Source organism: Chrysoperla carnea, chromosome 3, assembly GCF_905475395.1.
Source record: "Chrysoperla carnea chromosome 3, inChrCarn1.1, whole genome shotgun sequence".
Lineage (NCBI taxonomy): Eukaryota > Metazoa > Arthropoda > Insecta > Neuroptera > Chrysopidae > Chrysoperla > Chrysoperla carnea.
The window spans coordinates 5,814,392-5,842,119 of NC_058339.1; the positions used below are offsets into that span (position 1 = coordinate 5,814,392).

At 31.0% G+C, this 27,728-nt stretch overlaps 4 protein-coding genes across 4 annotated transcripts in view; 3 read left to right on the forward strand and 1 right to left on the reverse strand.

The window, feature by feature from the left end:
- LOC123295019 (cadherin-related tumor suppressor) overlaps positions 1-15,253 on the forward strand; it is a 45,841-nt gene extending 30,588 nt beyond the window's left edge. Inside the window, exons 6-9 of the mRNA XM_044876217.1 lie at positions 950-1,366; positions 1,626-2,139; positions 6,912-12,273; positions 12,613-15,253. Of these exons, the coding sequence (XP_044732152.1) occupies positions 950-1,366; positions 1,626-2,139; positions 6,912-12,273; positions 12,613-15,205 (8,886 nt within the window). The 3' untranslated portion in view covers positions 15,206-15,253. The remainder of the gene's footprint in view (positions 1-949; positions 1,367-1,625; positions 2,140-6,911; positions 12,274-12,612) is intronic.
- LOC123296799 (probable E3 ubiquitin-protein ligase NGR_a03640) overlaps positions 1-27,728 on the forward strand; it is a 659,126-nt gene that overhangs the window by 442,236 nt on the left and 189,162 nt on the right. The window lies entirely within an intron of this gene.
- Positions 17,133-17,653, reverse strand: LOC123295020. The gene has a single exon (XM_044876219.1). The coding sequence runs from the start codon at positions 17,651-17,653 to the stop codon at positions 17,402-17,404; it is 252 nt and encodes an 83-aa protein (XP_044732154.1). The 3' UTR covers positions 17,133-17,401.
- Positions 20,210-26,127, forward strand: LOC123295021 (fatty acyl-CoA reductase 1-like). Its single transcript, XM_044876220.1, has 8 exons — positions 20,210-20,440; positions 20,548-20,796; positions 21,342-21,493; positions 21,563-21,672; positions 23,642-23,852; positions 24,080-24,307; positions 25,452-25,590; positions 25,658-26,127. The coding sequence occupies exons 1-8, from the start codon at positions 20,210-20,212 to the stop codon at positions 25,793-25,795; spliced, it is 1,458 nt and encodes a 485-aa protein (XP_044732155.1). The 3' UTR covers positions 25,796-26,127.

Here is a 27,728-nt window from a genome sequence, read left to right on the forward strand (position 1 = left end):
ATAAGCAACATAAGTTACGTTAGTTTTTTTTGGCAAGTCACCATACAAAATTTCGAAAATATTCATGAATTTTGGGAAACCATAGGAACCTATATTTCTCCCTCGATTTAAGTTAGTTGGGCGAAATTTGAAGCAAATTGGCGGATAGATTCATTGCTAAAAATCTGACCATGTTTCACGATGCAGGCAGCCATGTCAAAAAAGTTTCCCCGAAAATATTTCAATTTATATTTCCCTTCTGATTGGGATTATGATATCAATCTCAGAGATAGGCCGATACCAGTCAAAAATTCAGTCTCGTTTTTGTATTCAGGCAGAAGATACAACCCTCCAAAGATGCAATGATTCCGGTAGGGATCTTTTGGCGTGCCAGCATCCTTGCAATAAAATTTTGAAAGATATGAATTTTGGGAATTCTTTTCTCCAATTAAAATTGGGTGGACGAACTGACATATTGATCGCTTGACGTAATCAGTGATTTTCTTAATAATTATATTATAATTATCAAATTATCTTAATAATTATCAAAGTATTAGTCTGTAGATTTATTAAAACATATTCATGTAAAAATTATTCTTACAAAATGTCAATAACTTTGAAGACACTTGTTTAAAAAAACCCTTTTTTTTTTATTGTTTTGTACATAATTTAAAAAAGTTTCTTGTATAAATAAAAAATCCAAAAGAAATAAAATAAAATATGATATTTACTCACATAAATTATAGAGTCAAAATAAATAACATTTTTAATATGTGTAAAATTTTTAGTAAATGTTTAACTTGTTATTCAATCAACAAAACAATATTTTGGTTGAGTACCCCCTAAAAATATACATCAGGAACTCATGATGTCTGCTAAATTACAAAAAAAGAGAATTCATAATTTAATATGGAATATCGAAAAAGACAAATGTCTGAAAATGTTTTTTTTTTTTTAATATTATTTACAGGTTACAATCATACTAAAAGATATCAACGACATGGCTCCAGAATTTATCAGTTCAAAATCAACGACCGTATCAGAAAATATCACACCAAACACTGTTATAATGTCTGTGAAAGCAATCGATAAAGATGAAGGACGAAATGGATATATTGAATACACACTAGTTGATGATACAAATGGTGTGTTTGCATTAGGTTCGGTTGATGGATTATTACGTGTAGCTGGTCGAATTGATCGTGAATTACGTGCTAATTATAGTTTATTCATTATTGCAAAAGATCGTGGTGAACCACCGTTATCAACCAATACAACCATATTTGTACAAGTATTGGATGAAAATGATAATAGTCCAGTATTTGATCCAAAACAATACAGTGCATCAATTGCTGAAAATGCATCAATCGGTGCAAGCGTTTTACAAGTAAGTTATCAATCCTGAATCCTTCGGTACCATATCACACGTTTCTGATTTGTAACAAACATATATCATCTTTATGGTAACAAAATATAGTGTAACAAAAAAACGGCACCTATTTAATAATAATTAAAGCTGTACAATTAATTGATAAACTTTTCAAAAATGTGTATAATATCCCATTTTTTGCAATTTGTTGACAGGCTAATTGCTCAAAGAACTCACCATGGGCTATTTTTAATAATGAAATGTTTGAATTTCACAGGTCTCAGCGACAGATATCGATGAAGGTTTAAATGGTCGTGTACGATTTTCAATAAGTTCCGGTGATACCAATCGTGATTTTAGTATTGCAGAAGATTCGGGTGTTGTGCGTGTGGCGAAAAATTTAAATTATGAACGTAAATCACGTTATTTATTAACAGTGCGTGCAGAAGATTGTGCCGGTGATATTAGTGGGGGTGAAGTTCGTTCTGATGTTGCAGAACTTTCTATATCTGTGTCTGATATAAATGATAATCCTCCAACTTTTTTGGATTCACCATATATTGCGTATGTTATGGAAAATATTATACCACCAAATGGTGGCTATGTAATTACTGTGGAAGCGTATGATGCTGATAGTCCACCGTTTAATTCATTGGTACGGTATTTTATCAAAGAAGGTGACACTGATATATTTCGAATAAATGCATCAACTGGTGAAATATCATTGTTGCGAGCATTGGATCGGGAAGTTCAAGAAGAATATGTTTTATCATTAGTTGCAATGGATACAGGTAAGAATTTTTTATAATTAATTTAACGCCTCTAGTAACAACCTAAATATTCAGTACTAAAAATTTCCAACAGATATTTATTTCACAATAGTGTCAAAATTTCTATATAATTTATAGGGTGGACCAGGGGGGTTTTACAGGGGGATTTTTTGCAAAATTGCAAAAAATCGAAAAATTTTTTTATCTCCGATTTCGATAAAACTCAGTATAAAAGGTTATTTTGACCCAAAAAGTACAAAAATCGGGTTCATTTGTTGACTGGTCGAATAGTTTTTGAAATACGGACTAAAATTGATCCAAATATTGCGATATCTCAGAAACTCTGCATCCAATCATTAAATTAACCGGATTTTTATACTTTTTGGATCAAAATTACCCCATCCACCAAGTTTCATCAAATTCCAAAACAAAATTTTTTTTGCGTTTTTCTCGATTTTTTCAAAGGGGTAATACCCCTTAAAAAAATTTCAAAAAATCGAAAAATTTTTTTTATCTCCAATTTCGATAAAACTCAGTATAAAAGGTAATTTTGACCCAAAAAGTGCAAAAATCGGGTTCATTTGTTGACTGGTCGAATAGTTTTTGAGATACGGACTAATATCGATCCAAATATTGCGATATCTTAGAAACTCTACATCCAATCATTAAATTAACCGGATTTTTATACTTTTTGGACCAAAATTACCCCATCCACCGAGTTTCATCAAATTCCTAAACAAAATTTTTTTTTTCCGATTTTCTCGATTTTTTCAAAGGGCCCTTAAAAAAATTGCAAAAAATCGAAAAATTTTTTTTAGCTCCAATTTCGATAAAACTCAGTATATAAGGTAATTTTGGCCCAAAAAGTACAAAAATCGGGTGCATTTGTTGACTGGTTGAATAGTTTTTGAGATACGGACTAAAATCGGTCGAAATATTACGATATCTCGGAAACTCTGCATCCAATCATTAAATTAACCGGATTTTTATACTTTTTGGATCAAAATTACCCCATCCACCGAATTTCATCAAATTTCTAAACAAAAATTTTTTTGCGTTTTTCTCGATTTTTTCAAAGGGGTACCCTTAAAAAAATTCCAAAAAATAGAAAAAAATTTTTTATCTCCAATTTCGATAAAACTCAGTATATAAGGTAATTTTGACCCAAAAAGTACAAAAATCGGGTGCATTTGTTGACTGGTCGAATATTGCGACACTGAGAAACTTTGGATCAAAATTACCCCATCTACCCAGTTTCATCAAATTCCAAAACGAAATATTGTCTGTACAAAAAAACGTGTTTACAAAATTTCAGGCTTCTAGACCTAGCGATCTAGAATCAGTCAGCTTTCATTCTTATATATATAGATTACAAACACACATTTTAACTTCTATACTGCGATATTACCTTAATAAATTTAACTATAACATAAATACAATGTGCACTCTATTTTCGGCCATGTTCAATTGTTAAATGTGTAAATATTTGTTCTTAAGATACATTTTTGAAAATCATTCCATATAACTGAAATTTGGTAATTTTATGACTAATTCGTAAAAAATTAAAATATTCATACAGGTCTCTATATAAATTTATTTGAAAAAAAGCAAGTTTAATGGCAATTGTTTAATGGCAATATTTGGTTTTATTACCATATGAGTGGAAATGACATTTGAGGACCTTTGTACTTTTGTAATCTTTATGTATTTTACACGCATAGAAAAAAAATACCGTGCGAAATAAGCAGTCACGCATAAATCAAGTCAACAATTCTCATTGTTTAAGAACATTAAATATTTTTATTCAACTTTAACAACCATTAGTTAGTTCATTTTTGTTGACATGATAATGAATAATTTTTATTTTATTTTTATTAAATGGGCCTGTTTTCTGTCTGTCTTATTTCACCTGATGCGACAAATATATAATTATTTTACTGAAGTAGAATCCACATAATCGAAACAATTTCGTCCGCCCGTTCTTTCTACACCGGTCACTTAAAATTGATGATATCTGTTTGTATATACATCTAATTAATTGATTTTAAAAACATAAAATTTTAATTGTTTTTCAAAGTTTTGTTTTTGGAAAACTGTTTGGCAATTAAAGCAACCCGAGGAACTGGATCCAATCTGATGTCAGGAAATGATGTCCCCCATCAAACTCTACAATTTTTGTTAAAGTTATTTTTTGATTGGTTAACTACAAAACGAGCTATTAACCATTATATATTAAAATGACTCACCCTGTATATAAATCCTATATTGAAGTGTTTTTACTGGTTAGGTATGCTTTATTATGCAAAAAGGCTTATGTGTATAAGATTAATTTGGAAAACTGATATTCATTAGTAAAATATTTTCCGAAAAAGAAAATTCTAACAACTAAAACTCCTTTTTCTATTAATTACATTTTAAAGGGATGAAATGAGTGGCATTTGCGTTATTTCTTCTATAAGTGATTTTCTCTAAATCTTAAGGCATCAATATTTCAAATACTATGGTATACATCGAAAAATTTTACTCTGAATTTTCGTTTAATTTTCCCATGTTCTATCAGAATCCACTCTCGAAATTTGAAACGTAGGTCTCACACTTATTTATTTGGAACGTCATAAAAATTAAAAACCGGCACGAAATAACGTTTTCGTCTCCTGTATTATTGTACTCATACTTGGTCGTTTTTTTACTGCTCGGTTGGAATGTTATCTAGGTTTATCAAAACCGATATAAACTATTTTTAACTAAATAATGCTTAGAGTTAGTAACGATATTAAATTTTTTTTTAATAATTGAACATGATCGTACAATAATTTTTATTTTATTAAAATTTATGAACTTGATTTCACTGTAAGTTTTATTATTTATTAAGTACTTCTTACAATTTTTTATTTTATAAAAAAATTAAAAATTATATGCACATTTGACTGACCAACCACTATCAAGTATAAGAATTATGATTATATTAGTGGGACGTTCAATAATTATATTATATAGCCTATCAAAAGCAACATTCTTGGATATAATGTCGCGGTTATCTTGATACCATTGGACATGGGAGTATCCTTGCCCCAGGATGTCGCCATAATGTTATCGTTTTGCTACACATAATATCTATCTATCAGTGAACTGACTCTTAACTTTACGTTGCAATGCATAATAAAGGTATGTTACTTATATGTTGTACATCTATCTACACACTAAATAAAAACGACATGCTGATTTTTAGACATGCTAAATTCAGAAACGATTAATCTCTCAGAAATCTGTGTATACTAATTTATTTATGTTCTCTATGGTGAATAACTAACTATATGTATGTACACTACCTACATTACATATGTACTACGTGATCGCCTTTCAGACCTTAAGGTTCTCTTATCGATCTTTACTATCTACCTTTTTATTTTCAATAAAAAGCCTATCGGTACTAAAAAAAATAAAAGTTTTAATATAAAATATTAGTCTTGATATCTTTCTTTTTTTTTTAAATTTTTTTCGGGATAATTATAATAAATACAGCTTAAATTGTTGGATATAAGATTCGAAACGTTTTTTAAACCATATATTAGTCAATTGCTTTCAGTCATTATTAATGGTTAAAATATAATGTGTTTTTTTTTAAACCAAGTACATTATTATACCATGCATATATGTAAAATGCAAAGTATACTAAGTTTAGTCCCAAGTTTGTAATGCTTAAAAAATATTAATGCTTTGAAAAAAATTTTGGTATAGGTGTCAAAAAATCACCTAATTAGTCCATTTTCGGTTGTCTGCCCGTCTGTTCGTCTGTCCGTCTGTCTGCCAACACAATAACTCAAAAACGAAAAAAGATATCAAGCTGAAATTTTTACAGCTTACTAAAAGTAAAAAGTGAGGTCAAGTTCGTAATTGAGCAACATAGGTCAATTGGGTCTTGACTTATCTTGACTTATGGGTCCGTAGGACCCATCATGTAAACCGTTAGAGATAGAACAAAAGTTTTAATGTAAAAAATCTTTCTTATCAAAAAATGAGGGCGCAAATTAGGCGTAAATTGTATAGTATGTATTATATGGGGATATCACTTACGAATGTGTCACATGTATGTATGTGTAATGTGAAGAGTAATCAACACTGTCTATGCATGGTATTTAAACAATTAACTCAGTCTATTATTTGTTTTCTCTTGTTTTTGTTTGATATTTTATGATATTTCTTGTAGCATTAAAACGTCTTCAAGACTGATTGACTGACAAGACTGCAATAATTGTGAAATGTACGACGTTTTCTTAATGACGTTCCCAAAAAAATAAGTGTATGATAATATTTGAGACTTACGTTTCAAATTTTGAGGATAAATTCTGTTAGCCCTTAGAAGAGCACAATTTTTCGGAATATACGATAGTTTTTGAAACTTTGATGCCTACAGATTTAGGAAATATCACTTATACAAGAAATAACATACAAATGTCATTCATTTTATCAATTTAATTAAATGTATTTTATGGAAAAACGAGTACCGTTTGTTACAATTTTCTTTGTTAGAGAAATATTTGTCATGCTTTTAACTAATGAATACTAGTTTTCTAAATTATTCTTAAGAAATTTAGCCTTATTACATAATAAAGCATATCTTTAAAAACACTTCAATATAGAATTTGTATGTTAAAAACGCAAACTTTCAAAACTCTATAAATTTAACACTGTAAGGAGTACCTAATAAAAAATTTACCTGTTAATAAAGGACTTAATGAGAATTCATATACAGGGTGATATTATTTTAATTAATCAAATTTTTTTCATTTTAGGATCACCACCATTAACTGGTACTGGTATTGTACGAATTATCATTCAAGATGTCAATGATCATAGTCCAGAATTCGAATGGCCAAGTTATAAAGCAACCGTCAAAGAAAACTTACCAAAAGGTACATGGATAATAACACCAAAAGCCACAGATCGTGATAGTGGTTTAAATGCAAAAATTCGATACAGTTTACTTGGCGATAAAGTAGAACGTTTTCATGTGAATCAAGATGATGGCACTGTAACCACTGCTGTAGAATTGGATCGAGAAGAGACTGATGTGTATTATTTAACATTAATGGCACAAGATTGTTCAACTACAGAACCACGAGTAACCACCGTTAATTTAACGATTACGGTTTTGGATGATAATGATAATTCTCCAGTATTTTCCTCGTCAGTTTATACAGTCAGTGTACCTGATCGAACACAAGCTGGTCAATTTGTTTTTGGTGCTAAAGCTGTGGATGCTGATATTAACAATAATAGTAAACTGGTTTACAGTTTATCAGGTCCTGATATTGAAAAATTTACAATTAATAAAGAAACCGGTGTCATACGTGCTACTGAAGAATTATCTTTAGGCGGTTTAGGAAGAGGCAAATTATTTGAAATACAAATAAAAGCAAGTGACAGTGGAATTGAAAAACGTTCAGCTGTTGCTGATTTAAAAATTCATTTAAAACCTGCTCACTTATTTCCAAGTTTCACAACACCAATTGAACATTCGTTAACATTACCTGAAGATATATCTGAAGGTCAAGTGATTGCTAAAATAAGTGCGACCTCACCGAAGAAAGCACCAAGTGGTATTGTTCGATATGCTATAGCTGGTGGAAATATAGGTGATGCAATTAGTATTGATAGCGTAACTGGAGAAGTTCAGGTGACCGGACGAGGATTAGATTATGAAACATCCCCATATTATGAAGTATGGATTGAAGCGAAAGATTCTGATAATCCTGCTTTACGTAGTGTACAACAAATGATAATAAATGTAACAGATGCCAATGATAATGCACCAATTATGGAATATTCTGTTTATAATGCAACTGTAATGGAAGAAGAAATACCACCGGTGTTTATAATAAAAATTGTTGCAACTGATGCCGATACAAATGAAAATGGTCAAATATCATATGAACTTGTGGATGATTTTGATGGTGCATTCGAAATGAATCCAGAAAGTGGAGAGATTTATACAAATATGCGATTGGATCGAGAAGAAATTAGTAATTATGATTTAGTTGTACATGCTATAGATCAGGGTTCACCGCAATTAACTGGCACTGCAACTGTTTTGGTTAGCGTATTAGATAAAAATGATAATCCCCCACGATTTACGAGATTATTTAGTGTGAATGTAACTGAAAATGCTGATATTGGTTCATTTGTAATACGAGTGACAAGTTCTGATCAAGATGAAGGAGAAAATGCAAATGCTACATACAGTTTTACAGAAAACCCCGGTAAGAAATTCGCAATTGATCCTGTTAGTGGTAATGTAACGGTTATTGGATCGCTGGATCGTGAACAACAAGATGAATATTTATTGAAAGTAGCAGCTGATGATGGTTCTTGGAGATCTGAAACACCACTCACAATCACTATTCAAGATCAAAATGATAATACACCAGAATTTGAACATTCATACTACAGTTTTAATTTCCCTGAAATGCAACCAAGTATGGTGTTTGTAGGACAAGTATCAGCTACTGATCGTGATAAACAAGGTCCAAATTCTGTAATTTCTTATTCGCTTCAACAACCTTCGGATTTATTCACAATCGATCCAGCAACAGGAGATGTATTCAGCAAACGAACACTTCAATACAAATACAGTCAAATGGAATCATCTCCAGAGAATATTTATGCTTTAACGGTGTTAGCCACAGATAATGGCAAACCACCAATGAGTTCTGAATGCTTAGTTACAATAAACGTTGTTGATGCCAACAATAATCAACCTCATTTCGAACAAAAACAATATTTAGCACCTGTACCAAAAGGTTCCAGAATTGGTCAGAAAATTATAAAAATTGTTGCTAAAGATGAACTCGATTTTGGTGTTAATGCAGAAGTTGAATACAATATTGGCGGTGGAAATTCTTCTGATTACTTCACAATTGATAAAAATTCAGGATGGGTTAGCTTGATAAAACAATTACCCGAAGTAGGAACTACTTATGTAATGAAAGTACGAGCTACAGATAGAGGAGTTCCACCTCAGCATGACGAAGCGACAGTTACCATTATAGTTACAGGTGAAAATAAACATGGTCCTGTATTTACAGCACTTAGTTATCAAGTTATCGTTCCCGAAAATGAACCATTAGAATCAACAATTGTGACAGTTAGTGCGTCAGATGAAGATGAAGGTCCAAATGGTATGATTCGATATAGAATATCAGGTGGAAATGAACGTAAAGAATTCGCTGTAGATTCTGTAACTGGAGCAGTGACAATCCTTCAACCTTTAGATTACGATACTGTACCTGAATACAAACTAAATATTACCGCAGAAGATTTAGGTTTTGATTCAAGGCATACAACGGCAATGTTGACCGTAACCTTAACAGATATTAACGACAACGCTCCAACATTTAATCAAACATCATATGAAGTATATCTAGCAGAAAACTCCCCACCCAAATCCTTTGTATGCCGACTATTTGCTACTGATATCGATTCACCGAAAAATGCAATTATTGAATATTCTGTAGTCGGAGGATCTGGCAAAGATTTATTTATGATGGAACCAAAAACTGGAATTATAAGTTCACGAATAAGTTTTGATTTTGAAGAGAAAAACGTGTACGATTTAGATATTTTAGCTGCGAATCCTGATTCAGTTATGTACGGTTCGACTAAAGTTATTGTACAAATAACAGGTGTTAACGAATACTATCCTCGATTTATTCAACCAGTATTTCATTTTGATGTATCTGAATCAGCACTTATCGGTACACAAGTTGGTGTTATTCAAGCCACTGATCAAGATGCTGGAGATGATGGCAAAGTTTATTATCTCTTTGTGGGATCCAGTAATGATAAAGGATTTACTATTGGAGCTGAAACGGGAATTATTAAAATATCAAGAAACTTAGATCGCGAAACTCAAAATAGAGTAGTACTAACAGTAATGGCCAAAAATGCTGGAGGAATCCGAGGTAATGATACAGATGAAGCCCAAGTGATTATATCGATACAAGATGGAAACGATCCACCAGAATTTTTACAAACATTATATAAAGCTTCAGTATCTGAAGGTGCATCTTACGGCACAAGAATTCTTACCGTTAAAGCTGTTGATAAAGATGTGCGACCACAAAATAATCAATTTAGTTATTCAATTATTGGTGGGAATATTGATCAAGTATTCAAGATTGATCCACAAACAGGTGATGTAGAAACATCACGTGAATTAGACAGAGAAACGATTCCTGTTTATAATTTAATTGTCGGCGCCATTGATACTGGTATTCCTCCTCAAACAGGAAGTGCTACAATTCAAATAACTCTGACCGATATTAACGATAATGGTCCTATATTTGATCCACCAAATGTAACTGGCTACGTAATGGAAAATCAACCACCATTTACCAAAGTTATGACATTAACAGCAACAGATCCCGATTTGCCACCTAACGGAGCACCATTTTCGTATTATTTAGTTGGTGGACGCCATAAGGATATGGTTATCATTGAAAAGCATACGGGAGTTGTTAAAACTACAAAGAGTTTAGACAGAGAATCAATACCCATGTTAGATATTATTGTTGAAGTCGAAGATAGTGGTACACCAAAAATGCGATCTAGACATCATGTTACGATAACAGTACTTGATGAAAACGATAGTCCATCAACGTCTAGATCAGTACACGTTATTGTCCATGCTTTCAGTAATACAATTCCAATTGGTAAAATTGCTGATGTTCATCCAAACGATGCTGACATTACTGGCGAATACCGTTGTAAAATATTACAAGCACCCGTACCAAATGGTGTGCTTACTATTCCATCTGGTTGCGATTTACATACTTCACAAATTACACCGAATCAAGGATATTCGTTATCAGTATCTGGTAATGATGGCAAGCATGCAGATGTGATTTCAAAAGTCACACTTGAATTTTTAAGTTTTGATAATATTACAATTGATAACTCAATAACAGTTCGAATAACAAACATGACAGCCTCGCATTTTTTAACGAATTTTTATAATGGAATCTTAGATCTATGGAAGACTTGTTTTGATTCAGGCGATTCAATTAAACTGACCAGTATTTATGAGAACTCAACGTACATAGATCTTACAGTAGCAGTTGAACAAAGTTCTGGAAAATATCGCAGTAAATCGTATGTAATTGAGCGACTTTTGAAAAAGAAACCAACAATGAAAAATATGTTTAAAGCGTCACAATCAGTTACAATAGGCTATACGCCATGTCAAATCGATACTTGTAAAAATGATGGTATTTGTACGGAAGCCATCAAAGTACATGGCGACACAAGAATAACTGACAGCAACGCGTTAATATTTACATCTCCGTTAGTAATTCATGAATTTTCATGCCATTGTACAGACGGATTTACTGGGCAATATTGTCATAAACGTCAAGATCCATGTTCACCTAATCCATGCAAAGCTGGTGGACAGTGCCGTCGTCAAGGATTCGAATTTCAATGTATCTGCCCGGTCACAAGAGAAGGTCGATATTGTGAACAAGAGCGTGGTGATGCATGTTCAGAAAATCCATGTAAAAATGGTGGTTCGTGCCGTGAGAGTCCTGATGGTTCCTCGTTCTTCTGTTTATGTCGTCCAGGCTATAGAGGAAATCAATGCGAAGCTGTTGCAGATTCTTGTCGACCAAATCCTTGTTTGTATGGTGGTTTATGCATTAGCTTAAAACCAGGATACAATTGTAGTTGTATTGATGGACGGTATGGACGACATTGTGAAAAAGGAACATTTGGTTTTAATGAATTATCGTACATGAAATTCCCAGCATTGGATGCTGCAACCAATGATATTTCGTTAATATTTGCAACTACAAAACCAAATGCATTATTAATTTACAATTATGGAATTCAATCTGGTGGACGATCCGATTTTGTTGCTATGGAATTAATCAACGGAAAAGCAATATTTTCGTTTGGTGGAGCGCGTACTGCTATTACATCAGTATCTGTAAGTGGTAAAACGGGAAGTTTATCAGATGGAACATGGCACAAAGTTACAGCAACACGAAATGGTCGAGTGGTATCGCTTAGTGTAGCATCATGCACCGAGCATGGAGATTCATGTGAAGATTGTCGTCCTGGGGATACAGCTTGTTATGCAGATGAAATTGGTCCTACTGGGTAAGTACACATTTTCGTAAATCCATTCCCATATTTGTACCATTATCCAAATATTTTCGAGGTTTCACGTTCTATAAATTTTCTTCAAAATTATTACATTAACCCTTTTTATATGTGTATAGTTTACAAAATTGTAAACAACATTTTCGTTAAATATTATGTATCTATACGATCGGATACCTATAGTTCTTTTTTCTATCGCTAGATAAAGTCTTTCTTAGTATTAAAATCCAATATGAATAAATAATTGAATGTCAATTATTGATAAGTTTGCCATTAAATCGCATTTTCTTCAGAACAATCTTGAGATTTTAACTCCATATTTATTTTCTTTTACAGAACATTAAATTTCAACAATCAACCGTTGCTTGTTGGTGGATTATCAACAGCTGATCCTGTACTTGAACGACCCGGACAAATTCATTCAGATGACCTTGTGGGATGTGTACACAGTATATCAGTAAATGGTAGATCATTAAATTTAAGCAACCCAATTGAGTCAAATGGTGTTCAATCTACTTGTAGTCGTCATGGAAATTGTAAGGCAGCTCCAACTGATCCTTGTGGTGGTTTTGGTTCATGTTTGGATCATTGGCAAACACTTAAATGTAAATGTGATAATCGATTAATTGCGCCAAACTGCAATTCTGCTCTTCAACCCATATCATTGATCGATGGTGGATTTATCGAATTTAAAATATCACAAAAACATAAACGAATGCAATTACTGGAAAATATTTACAGGGGAAGTACCAATTGGCATTCTCATCATCATCGTAATGAACGATCAACACCTCTACTTAACGATATGCCAGCAAAAACTATAAGTCTGATGTTTCGAACAATCAAACTAGATGGGGTACTTATTTATGCTGCAAGTAATAAACATTACACCTCAGTGGGTCTTCGCAATGGTGAATTGGTTTATACGTCAAGATTTAGTACATCCGTTAATATGAGCAGCGTAGATTTACATATATCTGATGGAAAATGGCATAATTTAACATTACACTCGAAAAACAGAGGTTTACATTTGTTTTTGGATGGTAATCGTGTAGGCGACGAATTAGATACTGCTGGTGTACACGATTTCTTAGATCCATATTTAACAGTTTTAACTTTAGGTGGTATCAATTCTAGAATTAATTTTAACATTGAAGATATGTCACAAAATTTTGAAGGTTGTTTTGCAAATTTTACTATAAATAATGAAGTACAACCATTTAATGGATCTGGAAGTGTTTTCAATGAAGTTTTAACAACGGGGAAAGTATTACCAGGATGTCAACATATTCTGGGTGTTGGAGCCGCAGTATCACCCGATCCTTTAAGTATTGGAATAACACTAGTAATAGTATTCTTTGTTGTATTATTAGTTGCCATTTTAGTATCGTTTATAGTATTCCGATTACGTAGACAGAAGAAAGAAAAGTCTGGTGCACCTGGATGCTCATCTGGAATGCATGTTAAACAAAATGGTGGCAATGCGATAATGAGTAGCTCAAATCTTGTATCGTTAGGCCCAGATGGAGTTTTAGTAAGACCATCACATACAAATGAAACATCTGTTGCGTACTTAGAAAATGGAGATGTTATTCGAGGTGTAAGTGGTCATCATATAATTGCCCCGGAATTAATATCGAAAAAATATAAAGAACGTGAGATACCTTCTAATGAACATCGTCCACAAAGACCGGATATTATTGAAAGAGAAGTAGTAGGTAAAAGCCCTCCAATGAGAGAAGATCATCATCCACCTATACCACCTTCTTCGGCTCATGTACATGATCATGTCAATACAGATTTAAACTCTGAGCTACCAGAACATTACGATTTAGAAAATGCTAGTTCGATAGCACCTTCTGATATTGACATAGTATATCATTACAAAGGTTATCGAGAAGCAGGTGGGGTACGCAAATATAAAGCAACACCTCCACCTGTAACAACTTACCATCATAAACATAGTGCCTCACAAAATCAAACACAACATCGTCATTCCCCACATCATGCTGGTGGATACCCACCAAGAGCGCCACCAACATCTCAAACACCATCAAATCGTCAACATCAAAGTACACCATTAGCGCGGCTAAGTCCCAGTAGTGAATTAAGTGCTCAACAACCGCGCATTTTAACATTACATGACATTAGTGGAAAACCTTTACAAACTGCTCTATTGGCCACAACATCCAGTTCTGGCGGAGTAGGTAAAGATCCATTACATAGTAATAGTGAACGTAGTTTAAATAGTCCAGTAATGTCACAATTAAGTGGACAAAGTTCAGCTAGTCGTAAAGCTGTGCCACAACCACCAAATAGTGGCAATTCAGGTATGGGCTTAACAGCCGAAGAAATAGAACGTTTAAATTCACGTCCACGGACGTCTAGTCTAGTATCCACTTTAGATGCAGTATCTAGTTCCAGTGAGGCACCACATGGGCCTCATCAAAGTCATTTAGCGCATTTACATCATTCACCTGTAATAGACACACGTCGTAGTTCAACAACCACTGATGAAAGTGGGAACGATAGTTTTACATGTTCAGAAATCGAATATGATAATTCTAGTTTAGCTGGTGATAAATATAAAAATGAGAGTGAATCCAGGTGCGCAGATAATGGGAGTACTGGTAGTAAACCAATTCCACCACCGTCGTACGACGGATTTGATTCGTCATTTCGAGGATCATTAAGTACATTAGTAGCATCTGATGATGATTTAAATGGACCAATGTATCGACCGCCAGCTGGTTCACCATCAGCAACGTCAGCATTAGGTTGGGATTATTTATTAAATTGGGGTCCTGATTTTGAAAGTTTAGTGGGAGTTTTTAAAGATATCGCCGAATTACCAGATGGTGTTAATAATAGAGTACCAACATCTTTACGACTTCAAAGTGCTCCCAAACCATCCGAAGAATATGTTTAGTATGTAAAAATTAGTTTTTAGATTAGAAAACAAGTTTAAAAAAATGTATACCTCCTTTAAATGTGAAATATTTTTTTTGATAGTCACAAGAGACTGATAATTTTGTTTTTTTAATTTTTGATTAATTATTTGCCCGAAGGTTGCCAAAATTTTACGGAAATAAATTATTCCTTTTGGTTCATTTACTAACCATGTGATATTAATATCCACTGTTAAGAAATAAATAAATGAGTTATCCTTTCGAAATTTAAATAAAAATAGTGCCTTAGAAGGAAAATAGTGCCTTTTAACAGTGGATAACTTTTTTAATTTAATAATAAAAACCGCTGCCACACGATGTGTTTAATATTTTACCCAACATTTGACAAAATTGCAGTTTATTTTAGTTTAATTTTTTATTTAAAAGATTATTGAATACTATTTTTTCGATCTCTGACGCTTTTAACTATTAATAAAAAAGAAATAAAATACAGTTATTTATTAGCCTTAAATACATGTTGTCGTAGTTTTTTGTGAAGCTGTTATTTCTGGCTCCCGCGTCGTTTTTCTAATAACTTTAACATCGTTTTTCATGAAAACAAAGAACCGGAATTACTTCATATTCTTATTAGACTAGGCTTTTCTTATTATATGAATAATTGGTTACCAATTTTTGGAAAGTTTTGTCATCAAATAGCATTTTCTTCAGAGCAACCTTAATGATCATTTTACACTAAACATATCATAGAATTTTTTTTCGATTTGAGCAATGAGCGCCGCTTATTGGAAGCATCGTGTAGCAGCAGCTTAAAATCGTAACTTGAATATAATTTTGTATGATGTAAATAATTTATTTTTTTTTGTGGACCTTGTATCAAGGTTTATAATCTTGCCATGTGTGAATTCAATTTGTAAATTAAAATATACACTTTTGTAATTATAGATGAATTTTTTGTAGGTAAAAGATTGTAATACATATTGTACAGAAAATTTTTTTTTAATTAATTTAATTTTATACAAAAAACAAACAATGATAATTTCGCATACGAAACCAGACAAATATTTAAATAAAAAAATTGTTTAATTTTTTGTATCCATATAATTGTCATTGTCAATTCAAAATTTTACGTATATTCGATAAGTTTCGATTCAAAAAAATTTTAAGAGTTTTAAGTATAAAATTGTGTCATTTACTTATTTTATATGTACAGTGCCAAACAAAATGTTTATAAATTTTATACGTGAATTTTTTAAATAAAATAAAAATGAAATAAAAATAATATGTTTGAAGTTTTGTTTAATTAAAATCCTTAAAAATTAATAACAAAGAAATGCATTTACAATTTTACACCTGAACCAGTTGCACAGTGTAAGTATTTATACCAAATTTCTGGTCAGAAAACTCAACTCTACTTATTTTGTGTTGAAAATTGTTTTTTTGGTGTAGCTAGATAACTACTCCATCACAAACAGATCACTTGGGTTACCTCAACTTCACCCCTCGTCTATTTGTAATTAATCAAATTAAAATTTAATAAAAATTACATAAAATTAATTACGACGAACGCAAATTAAGGCACAACTTGGTTAGCTGACGCAGTTTTGCGTATATGTAGGTCAAGAATAAAGCAGGTGGATTCTGTATAGCAAAATGACGTTTGTACGTCATACGCCGTCAATTTTTATGGAGTCACAGCATAAAAATTGCACCACCTAGCTAAAGGGAAAGCTTTACAGAATGAAATATACACAAACCGCCTGCGTTATTGACAGACCTCCATTTGCATAAAACTTTGTCACGGCAGTTCATTCATCCATGCCTGAATTTAAACTGTCTTTAAAAGGTATGTCGGACGTCCGTTAATCGATTCGAGCCCGTTAATCGATTCGAATAACACAATTTTCATATTCAAAATTGTTTGGTTAAGTATTTCTAAAGGACTTTGCTCATATTGCTAGATTTTGTAGATTTTAGCAGACTTTTAGCAAATTTAGCAATTTTCATGCCCACAAGATCTACAAAATGTCACAATATGAACAAATTTGACCGAATGTAATGGGGATTTGACTATAACGAGTGAACTACCTTAAACAGTTGGAACTACCTTAATGTGTCCGTCAAATATTATCTTCTTTTTCTTCATTAATAGTTTTAAATTTCTTGAAATTGTTGGTGTTGTTATACACTTTTAAAAATTTAAAAACATTTTCGAGGTTTCAAATATCATCCTCCTTTTCTTCATTAATAATTAGAATTTCTTTAATTGATGGTGCTGTAACCACTTCTATTTTCACTTTACCATCGAATTTTTCAGTTATTATAACTGTTTTTGTAATTGGATCAATAGTATAAACTTTTCCCTTGTAAACTTGTCCAGTATCAATTTTTATTTCAACTTGTTTTCTTAGATAAGTGATAAGATTTGTAGGATCATCACTTAATACAGTATCCTGCATTTCATTTACCATATTTCAGTATAAAAATTATTATTTTTTAATCTTATAGGTGATTTTTTAAAACGTTATGACATAAATTATATATAACCTCAATACCAATACCTCAAAGTAATATGAAACCCTTGTACATAAAATTTACAATTAAAATATTTTTTCTTTAATTTTTATAGATTCAAATTATAATTCAGATTAATATTTTATTTTTCTTTTACTTATATTTTAAAACGAATTAAAATTGACTTATAGTCGCGAATTACGGATTTCATAAACAAACTTTGGGTTGAATTCACCGCCAATTGTGATTTGACGTTTTTGTTCAAAGAATAGATTATGGAGTGTAGAGGTAAAGAAGCACAATATCTGTGTTAAAAAAGTAACCTTCAAGTTACATTAATTTAAGATGGCGCGGGTGTTTCAGAGGACCAAGATATCTATATACGAGCGCCATTATCATCACTTTATTTAATGGTATTTTGTGAACACTTTTTGAGTCAAACAGCCATAAGAGATTGTGCTCCTTTATCTCTAAACTCCATGAATAGATTAAACTCATAGACTTATTAAATACATACAGATAAGTGATGTTTACAAAAATTAAAGGAGGCCCGACCACTTCAGTTTTTCTAGAAACATAGCTAAGCACGCTCTCTATAAAGTTTTCATCATGAAGAAAATTTATCACAGATTCTGTTTATGCATAAAAAACATTACCTTACCGCCGCTTTCCAAAAAGAAATTGTAAAAAAACTTTGGTTTTTTGACGCTTTTACGATATTTTTAGAACATTCTATTATATTTACGCAGACAAATTGCCTAGTTTATAATATTTTTGGAGCATTTTATTACATTTACGTCATACAAATTGCCTATTTACAGTTAACTACATAACAGTCGAACTACTTTGAAACTTTCAGCATTTCACATGTAGGAACAGGTTCCTCCAGTCAAATTATTTTGAGATACAGTGGGGCGAACTGAAACTCAATAAGCTGGGGTGAAACTCAACAAATTTATCTTGAATTTAGGGATGCGTTCAGTTTTTCCGCAGTATCTCGTTCCCTACTAGTTTTAACGAAAAAAGTAATGAAAGAAAAGTTTCTATAACTATTTCTATAAAATTTTGCGATATATTGCTTATTTAAAGAGTTATTGCATATTTTTCTTCTTATAAAAAAATTAAATGTAGGAAACAAATTTAAATATTGAATTAATTGATTATTTTACTTAATTAGGAGGTAATAGGTCGGTTGCCTAGAGTCTTACACACCAGTTATGCATCTCCTCAGTGAACAGCTGCAGATATCTTATCCTGGTTACAAGAGTTAAGATTGCAATATATTTCATACACGAATATCAATTATTTTTGATATTAGTGAGTTTTCCAATATATTGAATCCCTATTAAAAAAAAAAAATTAGTAAATTTTCAATTAAATCAGAAATAAAATTAGGAAAAAACTGATTAACATAAAATCAACCATAACTTTTGTTTGCACCACTTTACGTGAAATTGACGCACATATTTGTAAGCGGTGACCTAAAATAAAAATCTTCAGAAAATACTGCGTCTACTCATCCTAGTTTTACTACCTGCGAATTATCCCGCGTAAATAATGTTCCCATAAACACAAAATAAATGTTAATTTATTTTAATAAAATTTACCTATTCGTAATTTTAAACTGTAATACAATGTTGCATTCAAATTGAGTGCATCGAAAATGTTATCAGCTATTGTTAATTCTAATTTTATATTCACATCACACAATACTTGATCTTCGTCATTTAATTGAATATATTTATTAATTAATTTACAATGAAAAAAAAAATTATACATAAATTCATTTCTAAATTATCATCCCTACGTTTTTTTATACCATGTATATATAAAATATACATAGTATATTAAGTTTAGTCCCAAGTTTGTAACGCTTAAAAATAATGATGCTAGGAAAAAAATTTTGTCATAGGTGTTCATAAAATCACCTAATTAGTCCATTTCCGGTTGTCCGTCCGTCCGTCTGTGGACACGATAACTCAAAAACGTAAAAAGATATCGAGCTGAAATTTTTACAGCGTACTCAGGACGTAAAAAGTGAGGTCAAGTTCGTAAATGAGCATCATAGGTCAATTGGGTCTTGGGTCCGTAGGACCCATCTTATAAACCGTTAGAGATAGAACAAAAGTTTAAATGTAAAAAATGTTTCTTATCAAAAATTAAACAACTTTTGTTTGAAACATTTTTTCGTAAACATCACTGTTTACCCGTAAGGGCGCCAATTAGGCGGAAATTTTATAATATGTACTATACTTGATTATCAGTTATGTATGTGTCACATGTTTGTATGTGTTATGTGATAAAGAAATCAACACTGACTATGCATGGTATTTCAACAATTAACTCAGTCAGTTGTTTGTTTTCACTTGTTTTTTTAATTTTTTGCTTGTATATATATATATGTATATATATATGCATATATATATATATATGACTGTGGTTGCAGGTGTTCCAAAATGTTTGATAATAATAATTATATTGTTGACGATAATATCGTTTAGTCAACAAAGAAAATGTTTGTGGATAAAGTAACTCTATCACAGTTATCAGAGGATGTACCATCAATTAGTGAATTTTATGCGGATCAAAACATTCTGATTACGGGCGGTACTGGTTTAATGGGAAAAGTTTTAATTGAGAAATTACTTCGTTCATGTCCAAAAATTAAGGGCATTTGTTTATTATTGCGTTCGAAGAAAAATTATACGGATGAAGAAAGATTAAATAAAATGTTTAATATACCTGTAAGTTTTTATGATATTCCTACGAATAGTAAGGTTGCTGGAAAAATATACTGATGCTTATTAGGGATGACGGATTTGTGATAAAGAGTATTTTCACTTTCTTTTAGTTATTTGACAGATTAAAAGAAGAATATCCAGATTCAAAATCAAAAGTAAAAGTAATTAAAGGAGATGTCAGCGAATTAGAATATGGTTTATCTGATTCTGATTTGAAATTTATAATTCATGAAATAAACATTGTATTCCATGTGGCAGCATCTGTTCGATTTGATGATTCTTTGAAGGATGCTATTTTAATTAATACACGAGGAACTAGAGAAATGTTAAAAATACTTAAACGAATGCAAAATTTAAAGGTAATCAATTATAATAAACACACATATTGAACATTCAGCAAAATTGCAGACGGGATCACTAATAATTAAATCTGACGACTGACAATATTAACTTCAATGGCTGCAAAGTGCTTTTAACTTTTAACCCCGACAAATGATTCATTAATAATCCAATCAGCTTACGGTTTCACCCCGGAATCTAACAGAATAAGCTGAATTTTTGTATAAACCATTATTTTGATACCACAAATGTTGTCTTCACAAAAGTCACATAGGGTCACGCGTGCGCTCAGATATTCAAGGTTGTTAATACTTTATAGATAATAAACTATTATTTTGGCATCCTAAATAACATATTTTAATGATTTTTAACGCATGGCGTACAAAATGGCAGACTGAAAACCGCGGTCACTTTTTTCGGTTTTTCTTATTTATCTCAAAAACTAAATGTTCTATGAAAAAAGTTTCATACAAAAGTTGTAGATAATTAAGTTAACTACAATTTTTGTAAAACTCTGATTGATTACTTGTTTGATCACGAATTATATAGTTTTTTCTGTGATTAGGTTTTCCTGTATACCTCAACCACTTATTGTAATATTGATAAAGACGTAGACGCAATCGAAGAAAGAGTTTATAAGGCAACAACGGATTGGAAAACTATGATTAAAGCAGCTGAAAATATGGATGAATATGTGCTCAATTTTCTTGAATCAAAGTATGTTACTTGCAAAGTTTGCTTAAATTGAGGATTATAAATGACTTTAATAAATTCATATAATTTTAGAATTTTAAATAAGTATCCCAACACGTATACTTTTTCAAAAAATCTTGCTGAAGAAGTTATCTTTGAAAGTTGTGAAGATATACCAACAGTTATATTTCGTCCTACAGTCGGTAAATTTTTAAGTTATTATTTGATTTGATTTTTTAAAATGTTTATGGACAGCATTTTGTAAAAAAATGTGTACACATTTGAATAGCATAGTTTTTCTACATATAGGTACATCTGAATGTTTATATGCTTGCCAATGGCAACAACGAGCGTTCCCGAATTATTACGGTGACATATACTGGATCATATACCTTATATCATACCAATTATAGAGGGTCTCTTCTTTAAGTTGACATAATTGAAACTCGAAAAATAAGTTTTATCGATAAAAATTCTTCAAGCAATAAATGTTGGGTCTATAGGCGCACATCTTACGCAGACATTAAACTTAATGATCTAGATTTTAATGTCAATGAAAAGCTCACTCTAATCCATAACTGGTAATCGTTAGATGAACACTTTAAATTAGAAAGTTGTTATTGATTAAAACAGTAACATTTTTTGTTCGATACAATTTTCTGCAAACCGTACGGTTTAGGCAAAAAGGGACTGAAGAGTTTTTGCCAAAGTTATTTCGTATCAAAATTGTTATTTCATATAATTGTTTCTACAAAATCTAGGCACTCTTCGAAAAAAAAATTTCCAATAAATCCAATAATAGTGGTTCATTTTTTATAAAGACCATTTTTGTTCAAATTGAATGAACAAACGCACAAAAAGCTAGATTTTTATTATCAATTACTGTCTATAAACTATTCGGCTGATAAAAAAATGTTTTAAACAAAAAATGTTTGCATATTTATAAAGAATCACTTTGTAACATAACGCGTTAATCTAAAAACTTAGATCGAATTCGATGCCATTATAAGTGTGTGTGTGCCTTCGAAACTAATATTTTTCATTTGATGCATTTTCCTTAATTAAATTTATTTATCGAGTTTCAAGCACATGGCAACTTAACAAAGCACGCTGTATACAGGGTGTTCTGTTATTAACTGCAGATCGTTGGCCTACAGAATACGCTCATAAAGACGAAGGAAAAAGTCATTTACCAATTTTGGATCTGAGCCCTAATTTGGGCGCTACAGGTATGACAAAAATTGATAAATTAGTAAATTCACTGGCTATCATTCGACAACCAGTAGCCAATGATAATCAGTAGATATTAATAAATGTCATTTGATAATATTCAACGAAAGAAGGGGTATGAACTGATTTCAATTGGGTTATATTATTTTGAAAAAAACATTTAAAAAATACTATTATATTATTTCATTGGTTTGCTCAATTCTCACTTTTATTTATTATTATATTTTTGCAAGAAAACATTAGATTCTTAGTAAAAAAACAAATAACGTCACAAAGAAGGCGTTTTTTGTTTATTTACGCTAAATTAAAAACATTCTTTTTGTGACGTAATTTGTTTTTTTACTAAGAATCTAATGTTTTCTTGCAAAAATATAATAATAAAATAAAGTGGGAATTATTCAAACCAATGAAATAATATAATAGTATTTTTTAAATGTTTTTTTCAAAATAATATAACCCAATTGAAATCAGTTCATACCCCTTCTTTAGTTGAATATTATCAAATGACATTTATTAATATCTACTGATTATCATTGGCTACTGGTTGTCGAATGATAGCCAGTAAATTTACTAATTTATCAATTTTTGTCATACCTGCAGCGCCCAAACTAGGCCTCAGATCCAAAATTGGTAAATGACTTTTTCCTTCGTCTTTATGAGCTTATTCTGTAGGCCCACGATCTGCAGTTAATAACAGAACGCCCTGTATATGTGAGAATAACTTTTACTTGCATATTGGGAAAAGTATCAATGATGTCATAAGCAGCTTTAAATCTAAAAAATAGCTCAATAGAACAGCTAGATCATTAAAAAATTGGGATATTTCGAATATAAATTCGAATTTTATATATCAGTAAAGTTTTACAATTTATTTCCCCATTTATGACCCCAAAAGCTTCTGATATATTTTTTACAGAATAAAATAGTTATGTTTTGCCTTAGTGGTTAGTTCGATGAAGGAACCAATGCCTGGATGGATTGATAACTACAATGGACCAATGGGTCTAGTTACAGGAGTTCAGACTGGCGTACTTCATACAGTTTTAATAGACGGTGATAAGAATATAGATTGGGTACCTGTTGACATAGCAATAAAAGGAATGATAACATCAGCATGGTATAAGGCTTTAGAACAAACTGATCGTAATAAATGGTAATATTTTATGACCTTTAGCTATAAATTCATACTCATGGGGGAGTACCGAAAATCGTTCCCCATTATCCGTTTGGAAATCTTAAATTCCAGTACCTATTTGGTGACAGTTAGTTAATTTTTGGACTGCTATTCAACGGCCCAAAAAAAAAACATATTAAAAAAATACAAAAAAAAAAAAAAAAAAAACTGCCTACAATAAGCTACATATAATATTATTTTTGTAGCTTAGTAATTAACTCATCAACCAGTGATTTTGTAAATTTTAATAATAGCGTATTGATGAATCTTGGCATTAGTAAAATAGTAAAAAATCCACCGAATCAACTATTATGGTATCCATTTTGCTTTTACACGTCAAATAAATATTTATATTGGTTTTATTATGTAACACTGCACTTGATTCCAGCAATATTTTTAAATGTTTTATTGAAAATAAGTAATCAGAGATTAAAGTAAGTAATTTTTTTTATTAATTATTCTAAAATTAAAACAACTAGGTATTTAGGTACCTAATTGAAAATATCGGAAATTATCTTAGCGCATCCGGTATTTAACTTTCAACAAAAAATATACTTAGGTATTATTAAAAAATAATCGATTATTATCCTTTCTAAAAAATTTGGTTGATTGCTCAAATCAAATTAAATCAATATATAGTATGCATTATATGAGAATATCAGTTGTGTGTGTAACATCAGAGTTGTGTTATATATAGACGACTGTGGCTATCTACGAGTGACTATCTTTCTATACTTACATGACGTAAAATACAATGGATTGCGTAATCAACTCTGTCTGTAAATGGAATTTCAACAATTAACTCAGTCAATTGCACTTTTTTCAAGTTAATATTAGTGAAAGCAAGTTGAGAGACAACCCATTTATCATTTTGAATGTTATTTTATCATTTCTCCGTGCAGTGGCGTTACTAAAGCGATGTATTGACGTCATGGTCGTTTGAATTTATAGTTTAGAAAAACCTTTTTTAATTGTAAAATTTCACAAAAAATCAATTTTAAAAATTTTTTTAATTTTTCTTAGTTACTTTTAGTAAACTAGATAAAAGTTAAAATTAAAAACATGCCACTTCTCTATTGTCTTGATTTATATGCCATGTATATAGGAAATATATCAAGCTATATTAAGTTTAGTTCCAAGTTTGTAACGCTTAAACATATTAATGACGCAATGTTCATATAATCACCTAATTAGTCCATCTTAGGTTGTCCGTCTGTCTATCTGCCCGTCTATCTATCGACACGATAACTCAAACACGAAAAGAGATATCAAGCTGAAATTTTTATGGCGTGTTTAGGACGCAAAAAGTGAGGCCGAGTTCGTAAATGAACAACATACGTCAATTAGGTCTTAGGTCCGTTGACCCATCTTGTAAATTGTTAGAGATAGAACAAAAGTTTAAATGTGAAAAATTATATTATTCTTACAAAATAATAAACAACTTTTGTTTGAAACATTTTTTTGGAAAAATCACTGTTTAGCCGCGAGGGGTCAAATTTTATAGTATGTATTATATGGGCATATCAGTTACGTGTGGTGGCTATCTATTTTATCAATTAACTCAGTCAATTGTTTTAGATTATTTAAATTATATCGCCGAGTATTTTATGCAAATATGAAGCTTGCACCGTTCATGTTAAATGAATGGAGATTTAAAAATGATAATTTTAAATCTTTACATGCAATATTGAAACCAGAGGATATTGAAAAATTCTCGGTGAGTATAAAAGCAAAACAGATAATTAGAAATACTTATAATAATCAATTTATTGTAAAAATTATAGATAGATTATTCTGGGCATTCGGGTTACATCGCAGAGCAATTTGAAATTCGACTAGAGGGTTCAATACGGTATCTATTAAAAGAAAAGAACTTTTCAAAAGCAACATATGAAAAACGAATGTTTAATTTAAAAATGTAAGATGTTACTTTTATGTCCTTTTATATGATTCTTCCATGACGCGTTAACACGATCAGAAAATACTCATTTTTAAAACGGATGCTATCTCTGTACTTCGCTTTAAAAGTGCATTATCTGATCACATTATTTCGTGACCACGGCCATTATTGTAATGAAAGCAATTCTCGCTACTTAGTAACAGGGGCTGTCAGTAATTGTAGGTTCCGCATAACCATAAAATGCAGTAGAGAGTGAATCTTCGAGTTCAACTCTTAGATAACTCATGATCAAAATAGGTATTGATATCCGTAGGGACTTATGATTAGGAGAGTAAAAATGTTTGAACTCTTGAACGATTCAATCGTTTGAGGATTGAATCCTTCAAAGGAAGAATTATAGTATAAGTTACTGACCGTCTAGTCCAGGATAAACGTTTCCTTATAGAGAGGAAAGTCAGGATTTTCATAATATTACTCCTCACAAGGATCTATAATCTTTAAATAAAGAAGATGCATCATTACACTGAAAAAATTATTCATTTACTGGAAAATTTATAGTAAAAATCTTGTTAAGTATTTTTATACCATGAATATAAAATATATCAAGGTATACTAAATTTCATCGAAATCTTTATTTACAGAAAATTTTTTCTACATGTTGTGATAGTTATTCTTTTAACTATCGGTTCTCTGTTCGTCTTCAATCGTTATGTTGGAAAATTTGTGTACAAACGTTACTTTTAGATAACGAATAAAACTAATAGTTATAATTAATTATATATGTTTATATATTTTTTTTCAATAAAAATTTCTCTTTTATCAACTTAATTTTCAGACTTTTCATTTTCCATAGTTTCGAATTATCCAAATAAATGGTAATAAAAGGGTAATAAGTAAAGGGTTTTTAATTCGTTAGAGTTGCAAATTAAATAAAAAATTGAGAAACAATTTATCAAATATAAATTATTATTTTGTAATGCACAAATAATTCACAGATAAAATATCGAAAAATCATCTAAAGGTTTAAATATAAGGGTTTAACTTTCTTATAACTCGTACAAGTTTGTTTAATTGCTTTATCGAAGGCGAATGCAAATTTTGAATTTTCAAGTTAAATTTCAAATGTCATAGTGATGTTAAATACCTTACTTATTATGACTTTTCCTTACGTAAGGTTTACATAAATTTTACGTTGTTCGATGTCACGAGATTAAAATGTCGGCGATATGTGATGAATTTATATATTAAATTCCTGTTAGACAATTATACAATTTATTGAATCAGAATGATGTATTATTCATTGTGGGTTTGATCTTAGCTATACAGCCGAGAAGTCAAAGCAATATCTATATCTGGTAAGGAACATGATTATATACCCTAAATTTCATAAAACTAACTACGCGAATAATACACAAAGTTCTAACATAGTAGAAAGAAGCAGTGTTACTCTAGTTGAGATAGGCATATATACAAAATGTTCGATTTATATCTAGCCATATAAATATCACGAGTATGACAGAGTACATGTTTTAAGCAATGCTTTACGTAAGAGGTATTATAGGTGTAATATGAAATTGCAAAAGGGACGTGGCTTATCTGTTGAAGTTCATCTATTCAACTAAGAAACTCCCACTCTCCAAGCGTCTTACAACTATCTCAAAGCATATCGAAGCTTCAACACATGTATATAATACCTTCCACTTAGATGCATTGCTTAACGCATGTATTCTGTCATACTCGTGATATTTATATGCCTAGATGTAAATCGAACATTCTGTATACATACACAAGAGTATGTAGCACATATGAAAAACACTTAATAATAATAATAGTATACTTTATTTGACATTAAATCAATCTATAATAATAATTACATTGTGTACTGTTTTATCTATTTTACTCTAATAAAATTATTGACTGTAAAGAGAAGGCATCGTGGTACCAAGTTATATTTT

Bases quoted from the DNA above. Each gene is read 5' to 3' on its own strand.
- LOC123295021 (XM_044876220.1), top strand. From the start codon at position 20,210: ATGTTTGTGGATAAAGTAACTCTATCACAGTTATCAGAGGATGTACCA. The intron at 20,797-21,341 runs GTAATCAATTAT...TTCTGTGATTAG, and splicing joins AACGAATGCAAAATTTAAAG to GTTTTCCTGTATACCTCAAC. The intron at 21,673-23,641 runs GTAAATTTTTAA...GTTTTGCCTTAG, and splicing joins TATATTTCGTCCTACAGTCG to TGGTTAGTTCGATGAAGGAA.
- LOC123295020 (XM_044876219.1), bottom strand. From the start codon at position 17,653: ATGGTAAATGAAATGCAGGATACTGTATTAAGTGATGATCCTACAAAT.